The 19,919-nt window shown below is 40.6% G+C and overlaps 1 protein-coding gene across 7 annotated transcripts in view; it reads right to left on the minus strand.

Moving 5' to 3' along the window:
- Positions 1–13,007: 13,007 nt before the first annotated feature.
- Positions 13,008–19,919, minus strand: part of ankfn1 (ankyrin repeat and fibronectin type III domain containing 1) — a 131,356-nt gene continuing 124,444 nt past the window's right edge. For all 7 annotated transcript variants that reach the window (XM_042396734.1, XM_042396733.1, XM_042396737.1 and 4 more), the window contains exons 23-25: positions 14,986–15,208; positions 14,697–14,889; positions 13,008–14,166 (exon numbers count right to left, since the gene is read on the minus strand). In XM_042396734.1, coding sequence (XP_042252668.1) covers positions 13,362–14,166; positions 14,697–14,889; positions 14,986–15,208 — 1,221 coding nt within the window. In that variant the 3' untranslated portion in view covers positions 13,008–13,361. The remainder of the gene's footprint in view (positions 14,167–14,696; positions 14,890–14,985; positions 15,209–19,919) is intronic.

The following is a 19,919-nucleotide window of genomic DNA, read 5'->3' on the forward strand; positions in this document are numbered from 1 at the left end:
GCTGGAAATGTGCAGAATATGTGTCCTTTAAAGATATTTTAAGTTTCCACTCAGGTTTTTTTAATGCATAAAGGGAAAATGTACATAAAAACAGGTGGATGGAAACAAACCTTGTATGACTTGAGAGAACTTTTTTTTAACTACATAAATATAAATATATACTCACTTGTGAGTTTATGAGGTACGCCTACATAAAACTAATGCAACATAATACAACACTTAAGATCAATGAAGGTTATAATCTTTAGTTTTTATTTAATCTATTTAGAGAGGTGTGGATTTATTTTATGGTTGTAGTTTGTGGTGTTGTTGAATTGTTGCTGTTTGTAATGTTTACTCTGCATTAATACATATAATCAGATGGACAAAATATTAGAAACACCTCTCGTAAACTGATTAAATAAGAACTATGTGGTGTTTTAGAGTCTATTGATGCCAAGAGAAGCTACAGATTGTTTGTGATCACATTCAAAATTGATCTGGATAGAAAATAGTAAAACTATCAAGACACTGAAGTCCTCGGATTGATTTTTTTATGACAAAGAGACCGGCCTGAGAGCAGTTTTGTCCTGTTGCATGTTTCTGTATTGACATCGTCGATACAAAATGATTTGATTTGATTGCGGTAGTTTCTCTGCCCTTCATGCTATGTGTTAACTGGGCTGGACTTTGAAAGTGAATATATACTGTATGTATGTATATATATATGTATGTAAAAGAAGAATGTATGAATTATGGCTGCATGGTCTGACATACATTCATCCACCTGATGAGTGTAACTGGCTGTAAGCATGAAAATAAATATACTGTGTTCATGTTGATCATTTACATGATTTCTGAAGGTCAGATTTCTCAAACGGTTCCCTCAGAGTTTCCCCACACAGCTTTTCAGGCGGGTCACAAGCTGGACTAAATAAACGAGTCTGCATTTCCAGAGCGCCGTGCATTCTCACTGACGGACTCCTTGTGTGAGGAGCCAAGTCCTTCAGCAGCGAGGGCAGGGGAGCAGCGATCCTGTGGCTTGGACCGCCGCTCCAAAATGCTTCGAGCGCTCCAGCGGGAAAACTCCCTGCCAGCAGTGGTGTGAGATTCCAGTTGGTTCACACCCTCCCACATGGCGTCCTCCGACCGCTGCAGCTCGGCCTGCCAGTCAGGAGCCGGCCCGAGCGCTCGGTCAGATTCTTCCAACACCTACAGTCACAGCTCTGCGAGAGACGCTGCACAGACCAGATCAGGTCACAGGAAATGAAACCTGAAACGTTTCCGTCCAGGAGACAGTTCAACTCCGCTGTAGGAATCCCTCCGGAGTCCAAACTCATGTCGACAGCTTTGCTTCATAGAAGAGTTTGGAATCTGTTAACCACCTACAAAATATATTCTCTAAAGCTTTACAGCGAGTGTTTTTTCTAACACGTTTTCATCGACATGTTTATTTTGTTTTTCACACAGTTCAGCTCCGTCGAAAGTTAGAAAGCTGAACTTTTCACAGTTTTTACAAACTCAGTTTCATCTCACGGTCTAAAACTGTGTGCAGTTTTCTTGTTGTGACATAAGATCATATGTGTAAACATGACTGTCACTGAGAAAAGATTCAAGATTCAAGATAAAAAAAATTAAAAGAAGCTTTTACTGTCACATGCAACAGCAGCACGGCGGCCGGCAGCACTGAAGGCAGTGAAATTTATTCCAATTAGACTATAAAACAAATATTCACAATTATAAAAAAGGAGAGAGAAGAAGTAAAAAAACAAAAAAAACCCCAAATATACATATAAGTGTTTGCACATGAATCAGATGTGATAATTACTTGTGATTATCTGCAGTAACAGCAGATTGTGGTCACGTATTTCTGTGGTTTATGGATGATAACAAATTATTAAAAATGTGAAAAATGAAAAGGCAATCACTGAAATCTGAGATATTATACCACCTGATTAGACTCTACAGTGTTTTAAGACTCACTGAACAAACCTTTCTGAGACGTTTAAAAGTTCGCTGACGTTTGTGGTTTCGACCTTCAGAGGAGCAACATTGTTGGATGTTACCTCGGTTACTGGTTGATGTTCGACTCACACACACAACTAATCAGGAATTTGTTTAATGAAATCACATAAGTGTCACTAGTCTGCATGAATATTGAACACAGTGAACATGTGCTGCTGTATTTTTACATGAGATCAGACAGACAGATGTTTCCGTGCTGTTGGTTCGCTGCTTCTGGTGTGAATTCTGGTGAAGTCTGGCAGCCTTTCAGTTTGCTCTTTACGTGTCGGGATGTGAGGAGACGTCGCTTCAAGGGGATTTAAAGATAAACATGTTGATGAGGTGTGATTGTGTGGAAAGAAACGGGGGAAGAAGGTCATGTGCTTTAAGCTGCCTGGATCAAAGCTTGCGGAAAGGTCGCTGGTTTTCTCTCACTTCAGTACTCATCATGTGTAACTGTACTGTGTCTCTTATTGTATTCAAACCTCAGTATTTCTCATGCGCACTACATACTCTGCATAGCTTACACTCTCTATCCGTGACTTTTATTTACTTCAGCGGCAGAGAGACAAGCCTGTAATCACAGTTTCCTTTGTTCCTCGTTTAATTCAAACTCAACACTTCCTCCATGTTTACCTCTTTTTGACAGAAATAATGTTTTCATTCACTGATTACATTTGATTGTTTCTACTTCAAGGTCTGGCCACACCGCAGATTGGTTTAACCCTTTAACATCCAACGTGTCGCTGGCAACCTGCTTGAGCCAGTTGTAAGCGGCAGCATCACACAGTAATCAGAGTCAAAGCAACTGGCACAATTTGGCCAATTGGAGATGATTGGAGAGGTCCAGTGACATCACAAACTAAAATCCCTCTAGCTCCCATAAGGTTAGGCTTAAAGGTCTGGAATATTATACAGGTTGACAAGATGTAGAAGGTTTATGATGTTCTGCATAGTTCTGGCAGAAAGCATGTCCTAATTATTGTTATTCAAATATGACTCATTATAGACGAGGACCAAAAACACTTTTTTTGAGCCTTATTTGAACTGATGTAGTTTTGTTTGTGTTTTAGCCGCATGCTAAACAAACACATTTTCAGAAACTAGAAGATGTAACGTGTCAAATGAAGCCTAATACATGAATCATGGCCTTACAGTTCTTCTGTTATAAGCTTTTCCATTTGGCCAAATAGGTGAAAATTCTATAAAAAGAAAAACTCCTTATTTATCTTCTACTGGTCCTTTATGCAGCCCCTCAGTTCAACCTCTGTCTGAAACAGGCCGTTTTAGCTCCTGTCTCTTTAAGGCCCGCCTCCTGATGAGCCCACTCTGTTCTGATTGGTCAGCTTCAGGAAGCTTCCTCCGGCTCCGGAGGCTACGTAAACAAACTATAGTAGCAGGATTTCACTTCTTTTTCTCCTTCTTTACTCCAAATGTCAACTTCTCAAATCCAACCGTACATGTTGGAGCTGAACAACACATGGAAACACCTTAGCAACCGCCTTAGCAACCACCTTAGCAACCAGGCTGTTTTAGCTCCTGTCTCTTTAAGACCCTCCTCTGTTCTGATTGGTCAGCTTCAGGAAGCTTCCCTTCAGCAGACTTCTGGCGGTTCGGGAGGTCACGTAAAACAACAGTAGTAGGGATAAACTTCTTTTTCTCATTCTGTACTCAAAGTTTGAGCAGAAATCTGAAATATGCGATCGGACAACGTGAACAACAGCTGGAAACACCTTCGCAACAACCTGAGCAATGGACGTCTGAAATTATAACAGTATAAAAATAACAGAAATTTACAAAAAACACATTATTTCCCCTTTAAGACATGCTTGTTTTTCACTAATTCATATATAATAAGTTGAGCTATTGGGATTGAATTATGCAGCTGGTATTGTCCTATAAATTACGCGCCATATGCAAAATGTTTTCTGTTCTTTAGACGGTCAGATTCGTTATTTCTGATCATATATTGTATTGATCATGTGCTTCAGGTGTTTATGCTACATGTGTTGTCTTTTAAGTCTTTTTAGATTAATTTTATTCTATTATCTTTTTCTTTTAACCCACAAACAGTGTTTTTAGGAGGTGGTCTCTATTATCTTATCATGAAAGTCGACTAAACTTAAATGTAGTAGATAGTCGATCAAATGAATCACCAACTGTTTTGATCATCGATAATCGTTTCGAGTTGAACCGAGCAGTCATGTTCCCTTCTATTAGACTTTATATTTACAGTTTAACATCTAGAGTTTGTAGCTCCGTCACATGATCTGCTGGGTTTTGTTTGTGTTGTTTTGTTACGTCATCATCTTCATTTATGGTTTAATAGATTCAGACAGAGTTTAAGTTCATTTATTGTTTATTGATTTACATCCTGAGTTATAGATTAGCTTCCGTTGTTCCCATCATGCCCTCCAGGAGACACTGAACGATTTTATTTAGTTTTTAACTGATACAAGTGACAGTATATATTAGGGGTGTGCCCGAATACAAATACGTTATTCGGCAAAGCACAAATAGTGTTTGTTTGTTTGTTTGTTTTTTACAAATATTTGTTTCATACAAATATTTTAAAAATTAGTTGTTTTCAGGAAGAAAAATAAACCATGTCAAACACCAGCGTGCAGGTCAGTGACATCACTATCTCAGTGTCTCTCCTCTGCTCCGCTGTGACGTCTATCAGCAGGTCTCAACGAGGGGAGTCACATCCACCTGCTACATGACGCACATTTCCTTGTTTGGACATCAGTCCCCTGAGATGAAGCTGAACTACTGACACACGCTTCATGAACAAATAATTTTGCTGCCTCAACAAATACAAATACTCGGCCCTCTGCACATCCCTAGTATATATATATATATATAAATATATAAATATATATATATATATATATATATATGTATATATACTAAAGGATCAGAGGGTCTATTTAAGGGGAGAGTTGTTAGTTTGAGAGAGAACAGAAAGGTAAGTTATATTTGTTTGATTTCATTTCAGTTTTTGGAGAAACTTGTTTTTTTTTGGTCATGAAAGCTTGAAATAAACTTTTTTGATCACCAGTTGTCATGGCGACTAAATTTTAAAGTTACCAGCCAATCAGAATTTCCACCAAGCAAAATGTTTTTCTTGGAATAAAGCAGATTATGAGCCACTCGATCAATTTAAACACACATATTAGTAAAAATAAAAGCGTAATAAATCTCTTTGACAGCCTCCATCTTGAAATCATTTGTCCCAACCACTAAATGGTTCGTCTTATATTTTCCAGACGTGTAGATCCGGTGATCCTGACATTACATCAGGGTTTTTTTTTCTGGATCAAATATAAGCCACTTATGAGCCGATCACCATTTGACATTAAATGTCCTCTTTTTCTTCTTCTTCCCTCCTTCGTCTTCATTTTCATCCTCAGTCTTCCTCTTCTGCTCATTTGGGTTTTTTTTGCTCCAGTCAGAAATCTCCACGTTATTAACTAACTAACTTGTTAAATCAGAGATAAATCCACAACCATTATAGCAGTTCAGTTATATTTATATACAAGCAGGACGTAGTAAACCAGCCTCAGCCGCCTTATGGATGATAGATGGACCAATCAGACTCCATCTTAAAAACTAATCTGGATTCTCACAGCGTCTGTATGCTCCTGAATACAGATCAGTGTTTTTAACAAAATAACAAAACTGACTTATGGGGAATTAATTTGCTCAAACTTACAACAGTTACTGAGGTCAACGACCTTCTAACAGCTGAAGAAATCATCATGTTAATAGAGTTGTTGTGTAGTGTTAGTATCTGTATTTAAGGTCTTTTAGTCCTTTTATAGCAGGTTTTAATCTTGTGCTTTGACTTTAGTTTGTTAGGATGTCCTTTAGTTTACATTTGGATAACAGATTCTAACTTTATAAATATTTACAGAGCAGTAATTCATCTACATACAGCTGTAATTCAGACCTTATCAGTGTGTTCATGTCTCTCCATCACCTGACGTCTGGGCTGCTTCTATGTGTTTCTCTTTCCTCCTTCAACTGTTTCTTTAAATGTTGAATCAGTTTCACCTTCTTCCTTCTTCAATCAGTTCTTTACTTTCTCCTTGTTTTTCTTTCAGCACCATGAACGTTACATCCTGTGATTCTTCCTCACTTCTGTCTCGTCTCTCCTGATTCCTTCACTCAGTCAGGAACTGTAAAAAGTCTGACAGAGCATGAAGCAGAACTTTAACTTGTATGGTGTTAATTACAGTAACTGGGAATTTAAGAGCAGTCCAGCTATTCAAGCTACAGTAACATTACTGTGATGTAAAACAGCAGCAGCAACACTAATGTCAATTTAAAACACTGAAGAGTTTTTCTGGCTTCTTTCTTTGTGCTCTTTTGTCTAACAGATTATTATTTAATGTCAGTTAATGTCACATTTCATCCTCTGAACTCTGATTCATCCGTCTTGTCTCATGAAAGCGGCTCCAGTCTGCCTGCAAGCTTCAGCACAGAGGGTTCGTTTGTTTTAACACCCGCGTAGCACAGGTGGGCGGCGGTTTGTTGCTCCTTGTTAACAGTAGCAACCGTCTCCGTGTGAGGTTCTGGGTTTGATACCCACTCAGAGCTGCAACCTTTATTTTTTATGCGATTAAAAATCTAAATGTGAAAATCAGATCTTGTTTACTGTTTGTTCAGTGCACAGCTGAGTCGAACGAACATGAGGTCGAAGGTTTGATCCCACCTGCAGGCGACGTTAGTCAATGTTATTCAGCTTCCAGCAATCACACACAGTTTCTTTTAAAAATTGCATTTTCTAGTTGGTATTTATTGCTGCTTTTGGTTTCATTTTTACAACTTGAGCAGAACATGTGACTGTTACACCGGAACAATTCTGATGCTGTAATTTATTGTATGATTGATGTAAATACTGTGGGAAATGTCGGTAGAGTGTTTGTGAAAATATGAATATTATTAAAACAGAATCTGAAACATGCATGGCATTGTTAGTAGTTAAAAAATAAACATAAAATTTAAAAACGAGTCTATTCTGTACTTTTAAAATCATCATAGTAGCGAAATAATGACACAATATGAAAACAGAATTTACTTCTAAAATAATTTCAAAGCGTAGACTCACATTTGAGTCGTATTTTGATGTGAAAACCATCATTTTCCATCAACAGAATACTCTGTATTACACATAAATGTTTAGCAACTTTGACTGATTGACAGTTCGGTGAGTTATGATATCTGTAAGAGCCAATAGATTGATATCTATGATCAGCCTGATGGGAAGAGTTGGACAAACAGAAACTTGCTGGCGAAACCTGCTGGCGGCGCCGGAGGAAAAGTCAGATGAAGTTGTGAGAATTTATCCGTCAGGGGATTTTAACCCTTTCATGCATAGTGGTCACTACAGCGGACAGCTGTTCAAAAGCCGTTTTCTTATATATGCATGGGGTTTTAATGGTATAGTTGCACATCAGCCAACACAGTGGACTCTAGTGTGTCATCCCATACGCTGCCATCTATTGGCCAGCCGTTGTAAGTGCAACACAAATTTCTCAAAACCAAGATGGCCGCCTGCTGGCCGGAAATGCTCCACAGCTCAGGAACATCTTGCCGATCCTTCTATAGTAATAGACCCTTGCACGTAAATAACATTTTGTAACATCAAGTAACAACTAAGGAGTAATACAAATGTTAAAAAGTACTGATTTTATGTTGGGAGAAAATGACAATTAATCATTTGTCCACTAAGTTGGACAAACTCCTTGAAAAATGCATGTTTAAGTATTTTTTTTCATGCCTAAAGAGGAATAAAAACACTGACTGAGATTATCATAATTCATGCATGAATGGGTTAATATCTGTAGCAGATGTCATAACAATTCATCAAATAGTTGTTGAGATATTTCAGTCTGGACCGAAGCGGTGGACTTAATGACACACTGACACCTTCATCCATAGAGCCGTGCTGCTAGCGTCGCTAAAACCAACAAAGTATTATCGAAAAAACCCAAAATACAATAAAAATAACTTATGTGAATTACGCTCAAAAGCTGTATACATTATATACAATACAATAGACATGTCTGCATTGTGCTCGTCCTTCATCTTTACTGTTTACAGACTGTGTCAGTCCTGCAGGTTTGTGTCTCGTCCTGAGCTGCTGCGTTTGTGTGTTTCTGTCTTCAGGTTCAGTTAGAGAGAGAGACTGTATTACTGCACCTGGCTCGTCCATCCAGAGTGTATTCAGGATCAGTAATCCTCATTCCTCTCTCTCTCTCTCTCTCACACCACGTTTCCTTTTCTTTGTTTAGTTGTGTTGCACTTCTCCTTACATGCACTCACCAACACCACTGATCTACTATTTTCTAAAGTATTTTCAAATAAATCTCTCATGGTTTTATCATCTCATGTTCAGATCTTATTTATTTATAATAATCTGATCAGTCATCTATAATTCAGCAGATTATCTCCGGCGCTGCGTCGATATCACAACCTGCTTCTGATCAGCGTAGCCGACTGCAGGCCCGACAGTCGTGTTACATTACTTCTGATTGGCAGAGCTTTACTCGCATACCCAGAATGCCACAGATATGGCAGCGAGCGGGCTGCGAGGACGAGGAAGCGGTGATGAAAAACAACAGAACGGCAGCATCGCTTTTTTTTTTATCTGCAGACATCATCGACTTCTGATAGAAGACAAACTCACAGGTTTAAGTGCACAACATCCACATGAGACAATGTTTATTTCAGTTGTTAAAATACATCCATTCATGTGACTTCAGAGGTTGCAAAACGCCAAAATGCATGAAAACACAGGAGGCTTTTCTTCAGTCAGTAAAAAAAAACAACAAAACCCTTTGATGCAAATAAATAAAGTTGGAAGAGGCTTTAAACTGGGTTTATGATGCCTTATAGCATAAATGACGGTGATGAAACTGAAGTTTGTTGCAGCTTTTGGTTATTTGTGTTTGCAGGTGGAGGTTGATGTGATTGTCATTGTCCAACAACGTCAGAAGGCTGAAAGACTGGAAACATGAAGACAGATGGTGAAATAAATGATAAAGATGTGAAGAAATATCCATCGTATGAAAAAAGAAAATCAGAATAATGAAAGTTTGTCACATTACAGGCTGAAGTTCTGAGCCCTCAAGAGACCTTTAAGAAACAGTTTGAGTCGTCTGTGTTTGGAAACACTGAACTGAAACTTCACATAGAACCAGTCGCAGGTGAGGACGGTCGAGTCCAGAGTCCAGACAGGTAAGTCCCCAATAAGTCTGAGTCATAATCTTTGTTCTGAAATGTTTAAACTGACAGAAATAATGTTGTTTTTAATCTGATGTATCATCTGACAAACAAACCTTCACCTCCTGCTCCTGCGATGTGATTGGCTGCTGTCAGATTGAGTATTATTTATTTCTGTCGTCAGGAACATTTTTAATCTTTGGGAGGATATGAACTCAAAAAGCTAAAAGTCTAAGTGAAGTCACAAGAAAATGGTGTTAAGTCAAGTTGCAAATCTTTTCCAGATGTTTAACATGTTGGAGTAAAATCCTTCGTTGCATTAACGAACTTTAAACAGCTCCTTTAAGCATTAAGACGGGAGCCTCCAAATCTGAACCTCAATTTACAGACGTGATTAAGACAAAAAACAAGTCCGACGCTTCTAGAGTCCAACTTTTAGGTGGAAGTGAAGTGACTGGTCTGATTCTGGAGGTTGGTTAAAAGAGAAAAGGAAGGATGTGACTGCAGTTCAGAGTCAAAGTTAAAGTGGATTTCTTCTACGTCGTCATCTGTCAGTGATATTAGTGCACGTCTGGTTGTAAAGCTGAATGTTTTTATCTGTATTACACATTCAAACAAGAACAACGACTGTAAATTAATACTTTTTATCATCAACACTTTCGATGGACGTTATACATAAACAGACCTTTTTTTTTTTTTTTTTTACAGTCATTAATGTTAAAAGCTGCCACGGTTAATGCCCAATTGCATCAAATATTCAATTAGCTTTTATTCCATAATTGCTATGTGCAAACATTAAAAACGCACTTTTAAAATACTGTGCATACATTTTAAGAATCTGTGCATGTTCAAACAGCTCTCAGACTTACTGACAGGAGTTTTCTGTGATTTCTCTATAATACAAATAATACAGTTGCAGTTTTTGGTGCATGTTTTAAGTAAAAAAAAAAACACAAAAAAAACACAAAAAACATAAAAAACACACCACCAACCTTTGAGGGAACACTACAGTAACTGTGGATGTTTTGTTACACCAGAAATTCAAAAACAGAAGAAGCTGAACAAAAAAAAAAAAGTTAACACAACAGTACGACACAAATACTGTCGGGTCTGACTGCACTGTGAGTCCAAAGGGGGGGCAAAGTGCGGACTGTTTTTAGCCCCGTGACCTCTAAAAACCCCCCCTGACCCTTGACATCGTCATGCTCAACCAGGAGGAGGCACAAACTGGACACAAAGCTTTAGTTAAAAACAAACAAACAAAAAAAAACAACAGCTACAAACTACTTCATGCCAACAAAATACAGCTCAGACTATTCATGAACATTCCAAGTAAAATAGTACATCTTTCAATCAGATAATACAAAAATACTTCCATGTTTTAAGGTTTCTAGTGGTCTTTGTTTAGTGACTGAGGCAGGTCACGTTTTTGAGACTCAAGGGAATAATATATAGATATATATATATTTTTCTTTATATATATTTTTTATTTAAACTGACCACAAGTTTATTTGACCACATTAAGACCAATCGGAGCAGCTGAAAAATAACATTGATTGAAAGACGGGATTCAATCATCACAGGAGACCACAAACAAAACAGACTAAACTGTACATTCACTTCAAGTAGAGGAGAATCCATCATGCTCTGATAACAGGGGGCCACCGAAATAATAATCTGATTTAATACCATCTGATTTTAAATTTGAATCTGAACTGATAAAAAAAAACAAAAAAAAAAGAGCCTCAATCAATCAAACCTCGTCTTTTGGTCGAGAGTCGTGTGCAAAGTTACTGGTTGGAGAAGTAGTGCTTGGTTTCTCATTGCATTGATTATTATCTTTGTAACAGTCGATGCCGTGGGGCTCTGAGGCTTGGCGGAGTTGAACCAGCAACTTTAGTTTTGTTTACAATCTACAGAGAGGTCTGACGCGCTCGGCCGTCCGTCGTTGTGGTAGAGAGACGGAGACAGATAGAAAGAGAGAGAGAGAGAGAGAGAGAGAGAGAGAGAGAGAGAGAGAGAGAGAGAGGTGATATGAACTGAGACCCTTCAACAGCTGACGTCCAGGTTTGACGCTTGCTTTTCACCTTTGACCAGAGTTTGAGAGTAATTTAAAGCTACACTTGGCAGTTTTTGAAGTTGGCGGCCTCTAGTGGCAGCTACAGATAGTTCTTCACTTACATTACATAACAAGGGACTAAATCTTCTGTTGTAAATAGTTACTACATGTAGAGATGGAGAAGAAAGTTAGCCGTTGTACAAATTAATCATATTTCGCTCTTAAATGTGGATTCACTTCCCACCTCGTGTGTTCATGTGAGGTTTCCAGGACGTGAAGATGAAGAACATCATACCTGTTAGACAAAATAACATGTTTGTCAGACTAATCTTTGTTTGCTTTACAGGATAATAAAGTGTTTCCAACCAAGAACCTTTTGAGGAACTCAGGAGGAACCAGCGACTATATTTAGTTCATGTACGGTAGCGCCAGGTGCTAAAAAAAGTCCCTGCTCCTGTTGTAGTACTTTCCAAAAGTATGGAGCGATGACTGTTCTCTGTTTAGGAGCGGCTGGCTAAGATTGACACTAAAATAAGAATAACTGGTCCACATTAAAGGTTAGTCCACCTTAAGTGAGCCTGGTCAGGTTAAGCTAACCCATTGTCGCTAACTTTAGGGCTAAGCCGCTTCACTTTTCCAGCAGTCGGGGAAACAACGGACGAGACTTTTTTTGGTCTTGAGAAGCTGCAGCCTGAACATTTACTGCCAGACTGACAACTTCCTGCTGACCTTTTCCTCTGCTGTGCTCGCATTCACCGTCACTTTTCTGCTGCTTGCTCTCTCACTCAGTCAACCACACACTCGCTACGCACTGCCCTGTCTCTTAAAAGAGCTACGCTACTCTTATAACAGGACCTTTCACAACGAGGAGAGAGAGGATTCTGGGATTTGATGCACTAGTCGATGACTCAAAACAATTTCACGATAACGTCGGGTGTTATCATACTCGCATGCTGTGAAAATCATTAGTAGCCCATTGATATTAATCATTGTCTGACGTTTTAGCAGCGGTGCTCGTAACTCTGAATGAATATAAGTTAGGGTCAGGGTCAGGGTTAGGGGTAAGGGTTAAGGGTTAGGGTAAGGGTTAGGGTTAGGGGTTAGGGTTAAGGGTTAGGGTTAGGGCTGAGGGTTAGGGTTAAGGGTAAGGGTTAGGGTTAGGGGTTAGGGTTAAGGGTTAGGGTTGAGGGTAAGGGTTAGGGTTAGGGGTTAGGGTTAAGGGTTAGGGTTAAGGGTAAGGGTTAGGGGTTAGGGTTAAGGGTTAGGGTTAGGGGTTAGGGTTAGGGTTAAGGGTAAGGGTTAGGGTTAGGGTTGAGGGTAAGGGTTAGGGTTAGGGGTTAGGGTTAAGGGTTAGGGTTAAGGGTAAGGGTTAGGGTTAGGGGTTAGGGTTAAGGGTAAGGGTTAGGGTTAGGGTTAAGGGTAAGGGTTAGGGTTAAGGGTTAGGGTTAGGGGTTAGGGTTAGGGTTAAGGGTTAGGGTTAAGGGTAAGGGTTAGGGTTAGGGGTTAGGGTTAAGGGTTAGGGTTAAGGGTTAGGGTTAAGGGTAAGGGTTAGGGTTAGGGGTTAGGGTTAAGGGTTAGGGTTGAGGGTTAGGGTTAAGGGTTAGGGGTTAGGATGAGTGTAAGGGTTAGGGTTAGGGTTAAGGGTTAGGTTTGAGGGTCAGGGTGGGTTAGGGTTAGGGTTAGGGTTGAGGGTTAGGGTGGGTTAGGGTCAGGGTTAGGGTTAAGGGTTAGGGGTTAGGGTTAAGGGTTAGGGTTGAGGGTCAGGGTTAGGGTTGATCTGCACAAATTTTTATGATTCATTTGATTCATATTTCATGGATTTTCCAAGAGAGAAGACGTCGAGGATGAGGACTAACTTTTAGGTTAGTGTATGTCTGGTTAACTTCTCCATCTCTGATGAAGAGCAGCACGCGGCTGCTTTGATAAACTTTCCTACAGGAAACATCCAGGACTGCAGCGGATGAGACATGAGATCAAATGTCTCAGTTTTTCTGGTGTGATTTAAAATAAAAGTTGTATTTTAGGAATCTCGCCCAGTGTAGCTTTAAACACTCAGACATGTCTGAACTGTCCTCAGCTGTTGTCCGACCTACAACGTGCTGCTGAGTATCTCTGAAACCTGGGCGTTGGTTTGGTCGTCTGAGTCCAGGTCCTGGGCGGCGGCTCCTTCCGGCTCCTCCCCCTCCCCTCCAGACTCCACCTCCGCCACGACCACCGACACGCCGGCAGCCGTCACTTTCTCCATTATCTCCTCCTCCTGCTCCTCCTCCCAGAACCTCTTCTCATGGCCCGGCGACAGCTCCTTGAAGGGCTCCACGAAGATCCTGCGGACGTGGGGCCGCGGCTCCCGCTGTCGGCCCTTGCGGCTCTCCAGGACGCAGGAGGCGTGGCTTACGTAGGTGTTGCCCTGCGGGGAGGGCAGATCCCCCGGCAGAGGCAGGTCCGGGTCACGCTGCTTGGTGTAGACGCCTTCAGATAAGCAACCGGTGTGACTCTCGCCGCTGTGGCCCCTGAGCCAGCGCTGGGGCCCACTGAAGTACTGGCCCCGGTGGCTCCTGGAGAGCAGTTTGCGTTTGGCGGGGGGGTTGGGAGCGACTCTCTCCTTGGAGAGCGAGAGGCCCTCCAGAGTCTTGGTGGCGTCGGACAGCACCGGGGAGAGCGGCAGGGACAGCGGCAGGTCTTTGGAGAATCGGGGGGACAGCGGGAGGGACGGCGAGGTGGGGAGGGTCCTAGAGAGGGAGGGAGAGTGAGGCAGACTGGAGGTAGAGAGAGGGAAGTCTTTGGATAGAGAGGGGGAGTGGGGGAGGAGGGGTGAGGACAGAGGAGCATCTTTAGACTTTGCATCCATCACCACCGGGGAGAAGGGGAGGTCTTTGGGCGGGCAGACGCTGTACCTGAGAGTTAAAAAGGATCCGTTAGACATTTACAGCACGATGGACACAGTGGAGGATGTTTATGTCCTGAACATGTGATCAGACACATTTACACTGTGTCCTCACTGCTAACACACCTAGAAGTCCTGCGATGTTCAGCGTTCAGTAGTTTTATGGCTGCTGGATCACAGGAGTCGGTGGTGGTTTATGATTGGCCGACGTACAGATTGTGCAGACGGATGTTAGAACTCACCAGCAAGTTTGGTTTCATAAAGGGTGGGATCATTTTTTGTCAGATGACCAATATGCGTAGTTGTGTGTGTGTGTGTGTGTGTGTGTACTTGCTCAGCTATCTTTCTGAGGACCTATTTGAGTTTCAGACCTTGTGTGTGAATATTCCTGTGAGGTTTTCTGTGTCAGATTCTCAGCAAAAGTAAATTCACATCATGCAAAGATTGAACAATCACAGGTGTGTATATGTGAGTACTACAGACATACGCTGCTACCAGGATTCTTGATAAAATGATGCATGACATTAACAAACAGATCACCTGAGCTCGTGGATCTGGAGCACATCCGGGGCGCTGCCGCCCAGCGAGTGCACGGCCTGCTGGGACAGATCCTGCGGCGGAGAGTACAGCAGGTCCAGCTCACGGGGGCTCAGGGCGTCGCTGGAGTCGTAGTCGCTGTCTGTCGGCAGAAAAACCTCCGAGGACGCGTCTTCATCTGAGCCGAGCAGGGAGTCTGAGAGCACAGACGCAGATCATCACGGTGAAGTTCAGCTTTTAGTGTGTTTTTGTTGTGTGAGTATAAAGTCTCAGCTGCTGTGAAACGACTCACCGCTGATGGCTTTCCTCCTGCGGAGTTCAGGTGAGGGGGAAGGTGTGGGCAGGTAGTCCATGGTGGAGGAGGTGGAGTCGGTCTTCTGCTGGCTGGAGTCGCTCTCTGGAGCGCTGGCGTCCACCAGGCAGGTGACAGGCACGCCGCCGCGAGGCTGCTTGTATCGCGCGTACTGCAGCGCGTCAGTGATCCAGCGAAGATCACGACGCATCTCGTCCAGCTGCTGCAGAAGAGCAGAGAGACAAACTAAGATAAACTCCTGTTTCTAAAACTTCTTCATTTATTGTCTGTTTCTGTTGAATTTTGCCTAAAAATGAATCACACGATATCAGTCTCTGTTTCTATGCGGATGATACCCACATCTATTTCTCATAAGCTGCTCCTCATCAAATACAATTAATTTGGAAACATTTGATAACCAATTAATCCTTTAAGTCAGTTTTCCAGAAAACATTACAAACTTTCACTGAAGATTTGCTGCTTTTCTTTGTTTTCTTTCTATACTGAACTTGATATTTTTGGATTTTGGACTTCTGGTCAAACAAATCAGGCAATATGAAGACATCAACTTGTGTTCTGGGAAGTTATAATGTGCATTTTTCACAATTCTCTGATATTTGTGTGACCAAACCGTTCATCTCTTGATCAAGAAAACAATCAGCAGATTAACTGGTAATAAAAATAATAATCAGTTGCAGCTCTAGTTTACAGTAAAAAGGGTCATTAACCTAATGTATCAGTTATTATTTTCTCTTATGATACAACAAACACAAATGTTGGTTCATTTTATTTTATTTTTTGAGCATTGATTGCTGTAACTTGATAGTCAGACGTCCAGAGAGACAGAACACATGAGTAGCTGAAATTGAACCGCAGACGTTTGTGTGTAAAAAAAACTTCATGATCAATCAGCTTCATGTAGCTTTCAACTAAATATTTTGGAAGGATAATGAAGCACATCATGTTAGCATGTCTTGTGCTCTTGTAGCGTAAAAGATGCACAAGGTTTAATACTTGAAAACCTCTAGAGCTGGTATACACCAGAAACACACTTCAACTTCCCGACACTGATCACCTGAATGCACCACTTAGCAAATTTTACAGCAGAAGCTCGTTTGTTAAACATCCTGCAGAGACTGTGTAAAGTATTTTATTTTATTTTGCACACAGGGCTACATTAGTTGCTGCCATCATAACACACCCCAATCTTGAGTTGCATTGTGGGTAACGTAGGTGCCATGATATCTCTGCTTCTGCTGCGATGACTCTGAACCTGAAAAACTGTCCTTCGTGTCTGACAATGTTATAGAAGTGAAATGTTAAATCTGTGGAGGACTCTTAACGCGTAGTCAGTCTAGAAATGTGGACGCTGATACAGCTTTGGTGCAGCCTCTTGATATATTTTGTATGTTTAAATAACAGTAAAGTGTATCATGAGTGAATGTGTGTGTTTGGCTTTGAGGAGAATGAAGCGTGACAAAACGTTAAGCAGCAATTAGCCGACTGTCTGACACAGAGCAGGAGAGCACTTAGTGCCAGACACACACACACACACACACACACACACACACACACACACACACACACACACACACACACACACACACACACAGCGTGGAGACTGACAGCAGGGATGACTCGGCTGGAAAGAATGCCGAGGCTGCGATGGCAGAGTCAGTCCCGGAGAGAAAAACATGAAGGAGATTCCTGCTCGTCCCACAGAGGGAGGCTGCACTCAGCTTTCTTTGTTTACCAACAACAGTCACAAAATCCAAACTGCAGAGGAAAAAATTAAAACAACCACACAAAATTAAACTATAAACCTGCAATGACTTTTTGTTTTTTGGCCACGTGGGGGCAGCGAAAACAACAACATGTTAGCAACCAGTTGCTTATTTCCACATCCAGCAGTTACAGAGCAACATTATCATTCATGTGGAGTCGTGTTTCTGTCCACCTGGTGAATGTAAGTCCAATATTCACTCTCTTTTAACTCCTGAGGGAAATATCTGACTCTTTAACTATGTTCACCAGCTAGTCTACAGTTAACTGTGTCTGTTTGGTGCTGAGCAGCTACTGTTTTATCTTTTATGTGACTTTGTGCTTCAAAGGTTAAAGTTGACTGTCAGAAGCTGCTGTTTAGATATCAAAAAAGCAGGTTAAAGGGCAGGTTCACAATTTTTCCAGTGTGTTAAACCAGCAGTCAGGTGTCTGTAATCATTCCTCCTGTTCATACTGGATATTAAAAGATCCTTCAAATGTGCTTTCAATGTAAGTGATGGAGGATAAAATCCACAGTGTGTCCACACAGTCATTTAAAAGTCTGTGTGAAGCTTCTATTCAGCTTCATCAGTCTGAGTTAGTCATATCAGGTGGATATCTGACACATTTACAGTCTTTTTAGCATCAAATTCCCTCTTTGTGTTTCCTCGGACAGTGTTTCCCTGTTGAGCTGCAGGTGGAAGTATAGTAACAAAAAGAAGGACTTTGGCACTAAAAACACTGTGACGTTGAAAGATATCTACTTGATTTGACTCATTTGGACGCTGAAGCTTCATATTAGCTTCAGATAAACTTTAAAATACATTTTTGCACAGAAGGAGGACTGTGGATTTTGTCCTCCATCACTTCCATTGTAAGGTCATTATGAAGGGATCTTCTAATGGTCAGTATGAACAGGAGGAATGATTACAGCAAGAAAAACATGTTTCAGTGTTAATTTGGGCTCCTGACTGTTGGTTTAAGACAAACTTGGAAAACTGTGAACCCGCCCTTTCATTAATGTTAATCCAAATGATGAATGAAGGATTGTTTAGGCTCATTTAATTGATCAAGAGACGAGATGCATCAGTTTCCTGGGAAAAGTGAAGAACTTTACAAGCCAAAACTCTGACAATAAGACCGAGACTGTACAAAAACAACTGAATGTTACTGTAAAAACTGACGAAGAAGATAAGACGGAGAGTCTGGAGCTTCTTTCAGAGGAAAATCCAGTTTGGTCAATAACTCTACACTGGATATAAGATCAGGAACTTTCCAGAGGTTTGTGGAGCGGAGACGCATCTGCAGCTGATCAGACTGACAGCAGCTTCACAGCGTCGTGATTTAAGACGAAGTGAAGGTCTCGATACACGAGAGGTTTCCAGGGACGTGCAGCAGCTTCTCTCTGCTCAGCGTCTCACACACAGCGTGGACGTTTAGCCGGCGTGTGCCACGGATACCGCATCACGTCTCCACGGCGACGCCAGCGAGGAGACAAAGTCATCAGAGAGACTGAAACCGATGCGTCTTTGTCCTCTGCAGACAGAAAGTTTATTCATCTGACTGAAGATCAGGATGTTTGATCGTATTCATGTTTTATTTGTGTTGAGAATGTGAGAATAAAACCATTAAAATATATAAAAATACAATAAAATAAAAACTAGCTCAAATAAAAGACAGTGAAAATCTATTTTATCTATTTTTTTTTAAAGATTCATTGTAGTTTTAATTTTTAAAACTATTTTATTAGTTTTATTTGAACATTTTCATCATTTTGTATTTTTCGTGTAAGTTATTTTACTCTTTATGTTTGTTTTATCGTATTTTCAGCTTGTATGTGAAACAACAACCTGTTCGGACGCTGCTGTACTAATGAAGTTCGACTGATTGATTGATTGATTGATTGATTGATTGATATCTAATTGTTCCAGTAATATCTCCACAACGGTTGTCATGACGTTCATTCATGTTCTCCAGAGGATGAATCTATTGTTCTCTCTGCTTCACACATTGATAATATTTATTAATGTTACTTTTTCATCTTGTGCCATCAGCAGATCAATATTTATATTTGTCCAAGACTTTCGTTTATCTCCACACGAGACACAAAAACTTGATCCAAACAGTCCAGAACGACCCAGAACTCAAGACAATCAACACATCCTACCTGCCGAGACATCTCACTGTAGACGTCTGAAAATATTTCCTGAAATGATCTGCAGATGAAACTTGAGTTTAGTCCAAACAGGTTTGCAGGTTTGTAGCTGCAGGACGACTTTTATTTCCAGATGTAAACGTCTCTCGCTCTCCTTCAGGTGAGTAAAAAGCTGCAGAATCGATTCGTACTCGACTGTAAAGCAGCTTTCAGATGAACTGGAGATATTTTATTAAAACACTCAAAACTCAACTTTAACAACTGTTTTTAATGTTTGATTTAACAAACTCGAGATTTTAATGTTTTTATCTATTTTAATGTTTGTGTGAAGCGTCTCTGAATATCTTGAAGGGTTCTCTGTAAATAAAATATATAATTATCTTTATTAAAAACAGACATAAAGAGGTTTCTGCTCAACTGTTGTACAAATGTCACCTTTAATCTCCACAGTTAGAGATTAAACTGAGGCTGACGATGAAGTTAGGAGCTGACGAGGAGCACCTGAACGCATCGTTAGTCATTGAGGTCGGAGTGTATTTATTATATTTACTTTAATATTGAGGATTAAAGCTGCATTAGATCATATTTCTCCTCATTTCTGATTCATCTCTTGCTGGGAAAAGATTTCCCTCCTTGAATAAAGATGATTTAATGTCAAATATGGATGTATTTAATGTGATATTCTAATGCTGCTTTAATGGCATTACTTGATGTTAAGAGACGTTTACATTGTTTGTGGTGTGTTTAAGTCTCTGCTGGTTAATTTCTGCTGGTTTATCAGCCTTATTTGTATATCAGTCACCTGTAAAACACTTTGAACTGCAGTTATTACATGAAAGGTGCCATGAAAAGACAGTCTGAAGAATAAAACAACATAAAATAACGATAATAGCTAAAATATTGTTAATTTATCAGAAGAAGACATTCTGAGTACATTGTATGAGTCTACATTTCCTCCTGAATGACTTCCCAGTCAGATTTGGTCTGGTGGAGGAGCAGCGGTCTTCCTGTTCCCAGG

The sequence above is a fragment of the Thunnus maccoyii genome, chromosome 20, assembly GCF_910596095.1.
Source record: "Thunnus maccoyii chromosome 20, fThuMac1.1, whole genome shotgun sequence".
NCBI lineage: Eukaryota > Metazoa > Chordata > Actinopteri > Scombriformes > Scombridae > Thunnus > Thunnus maccoyii.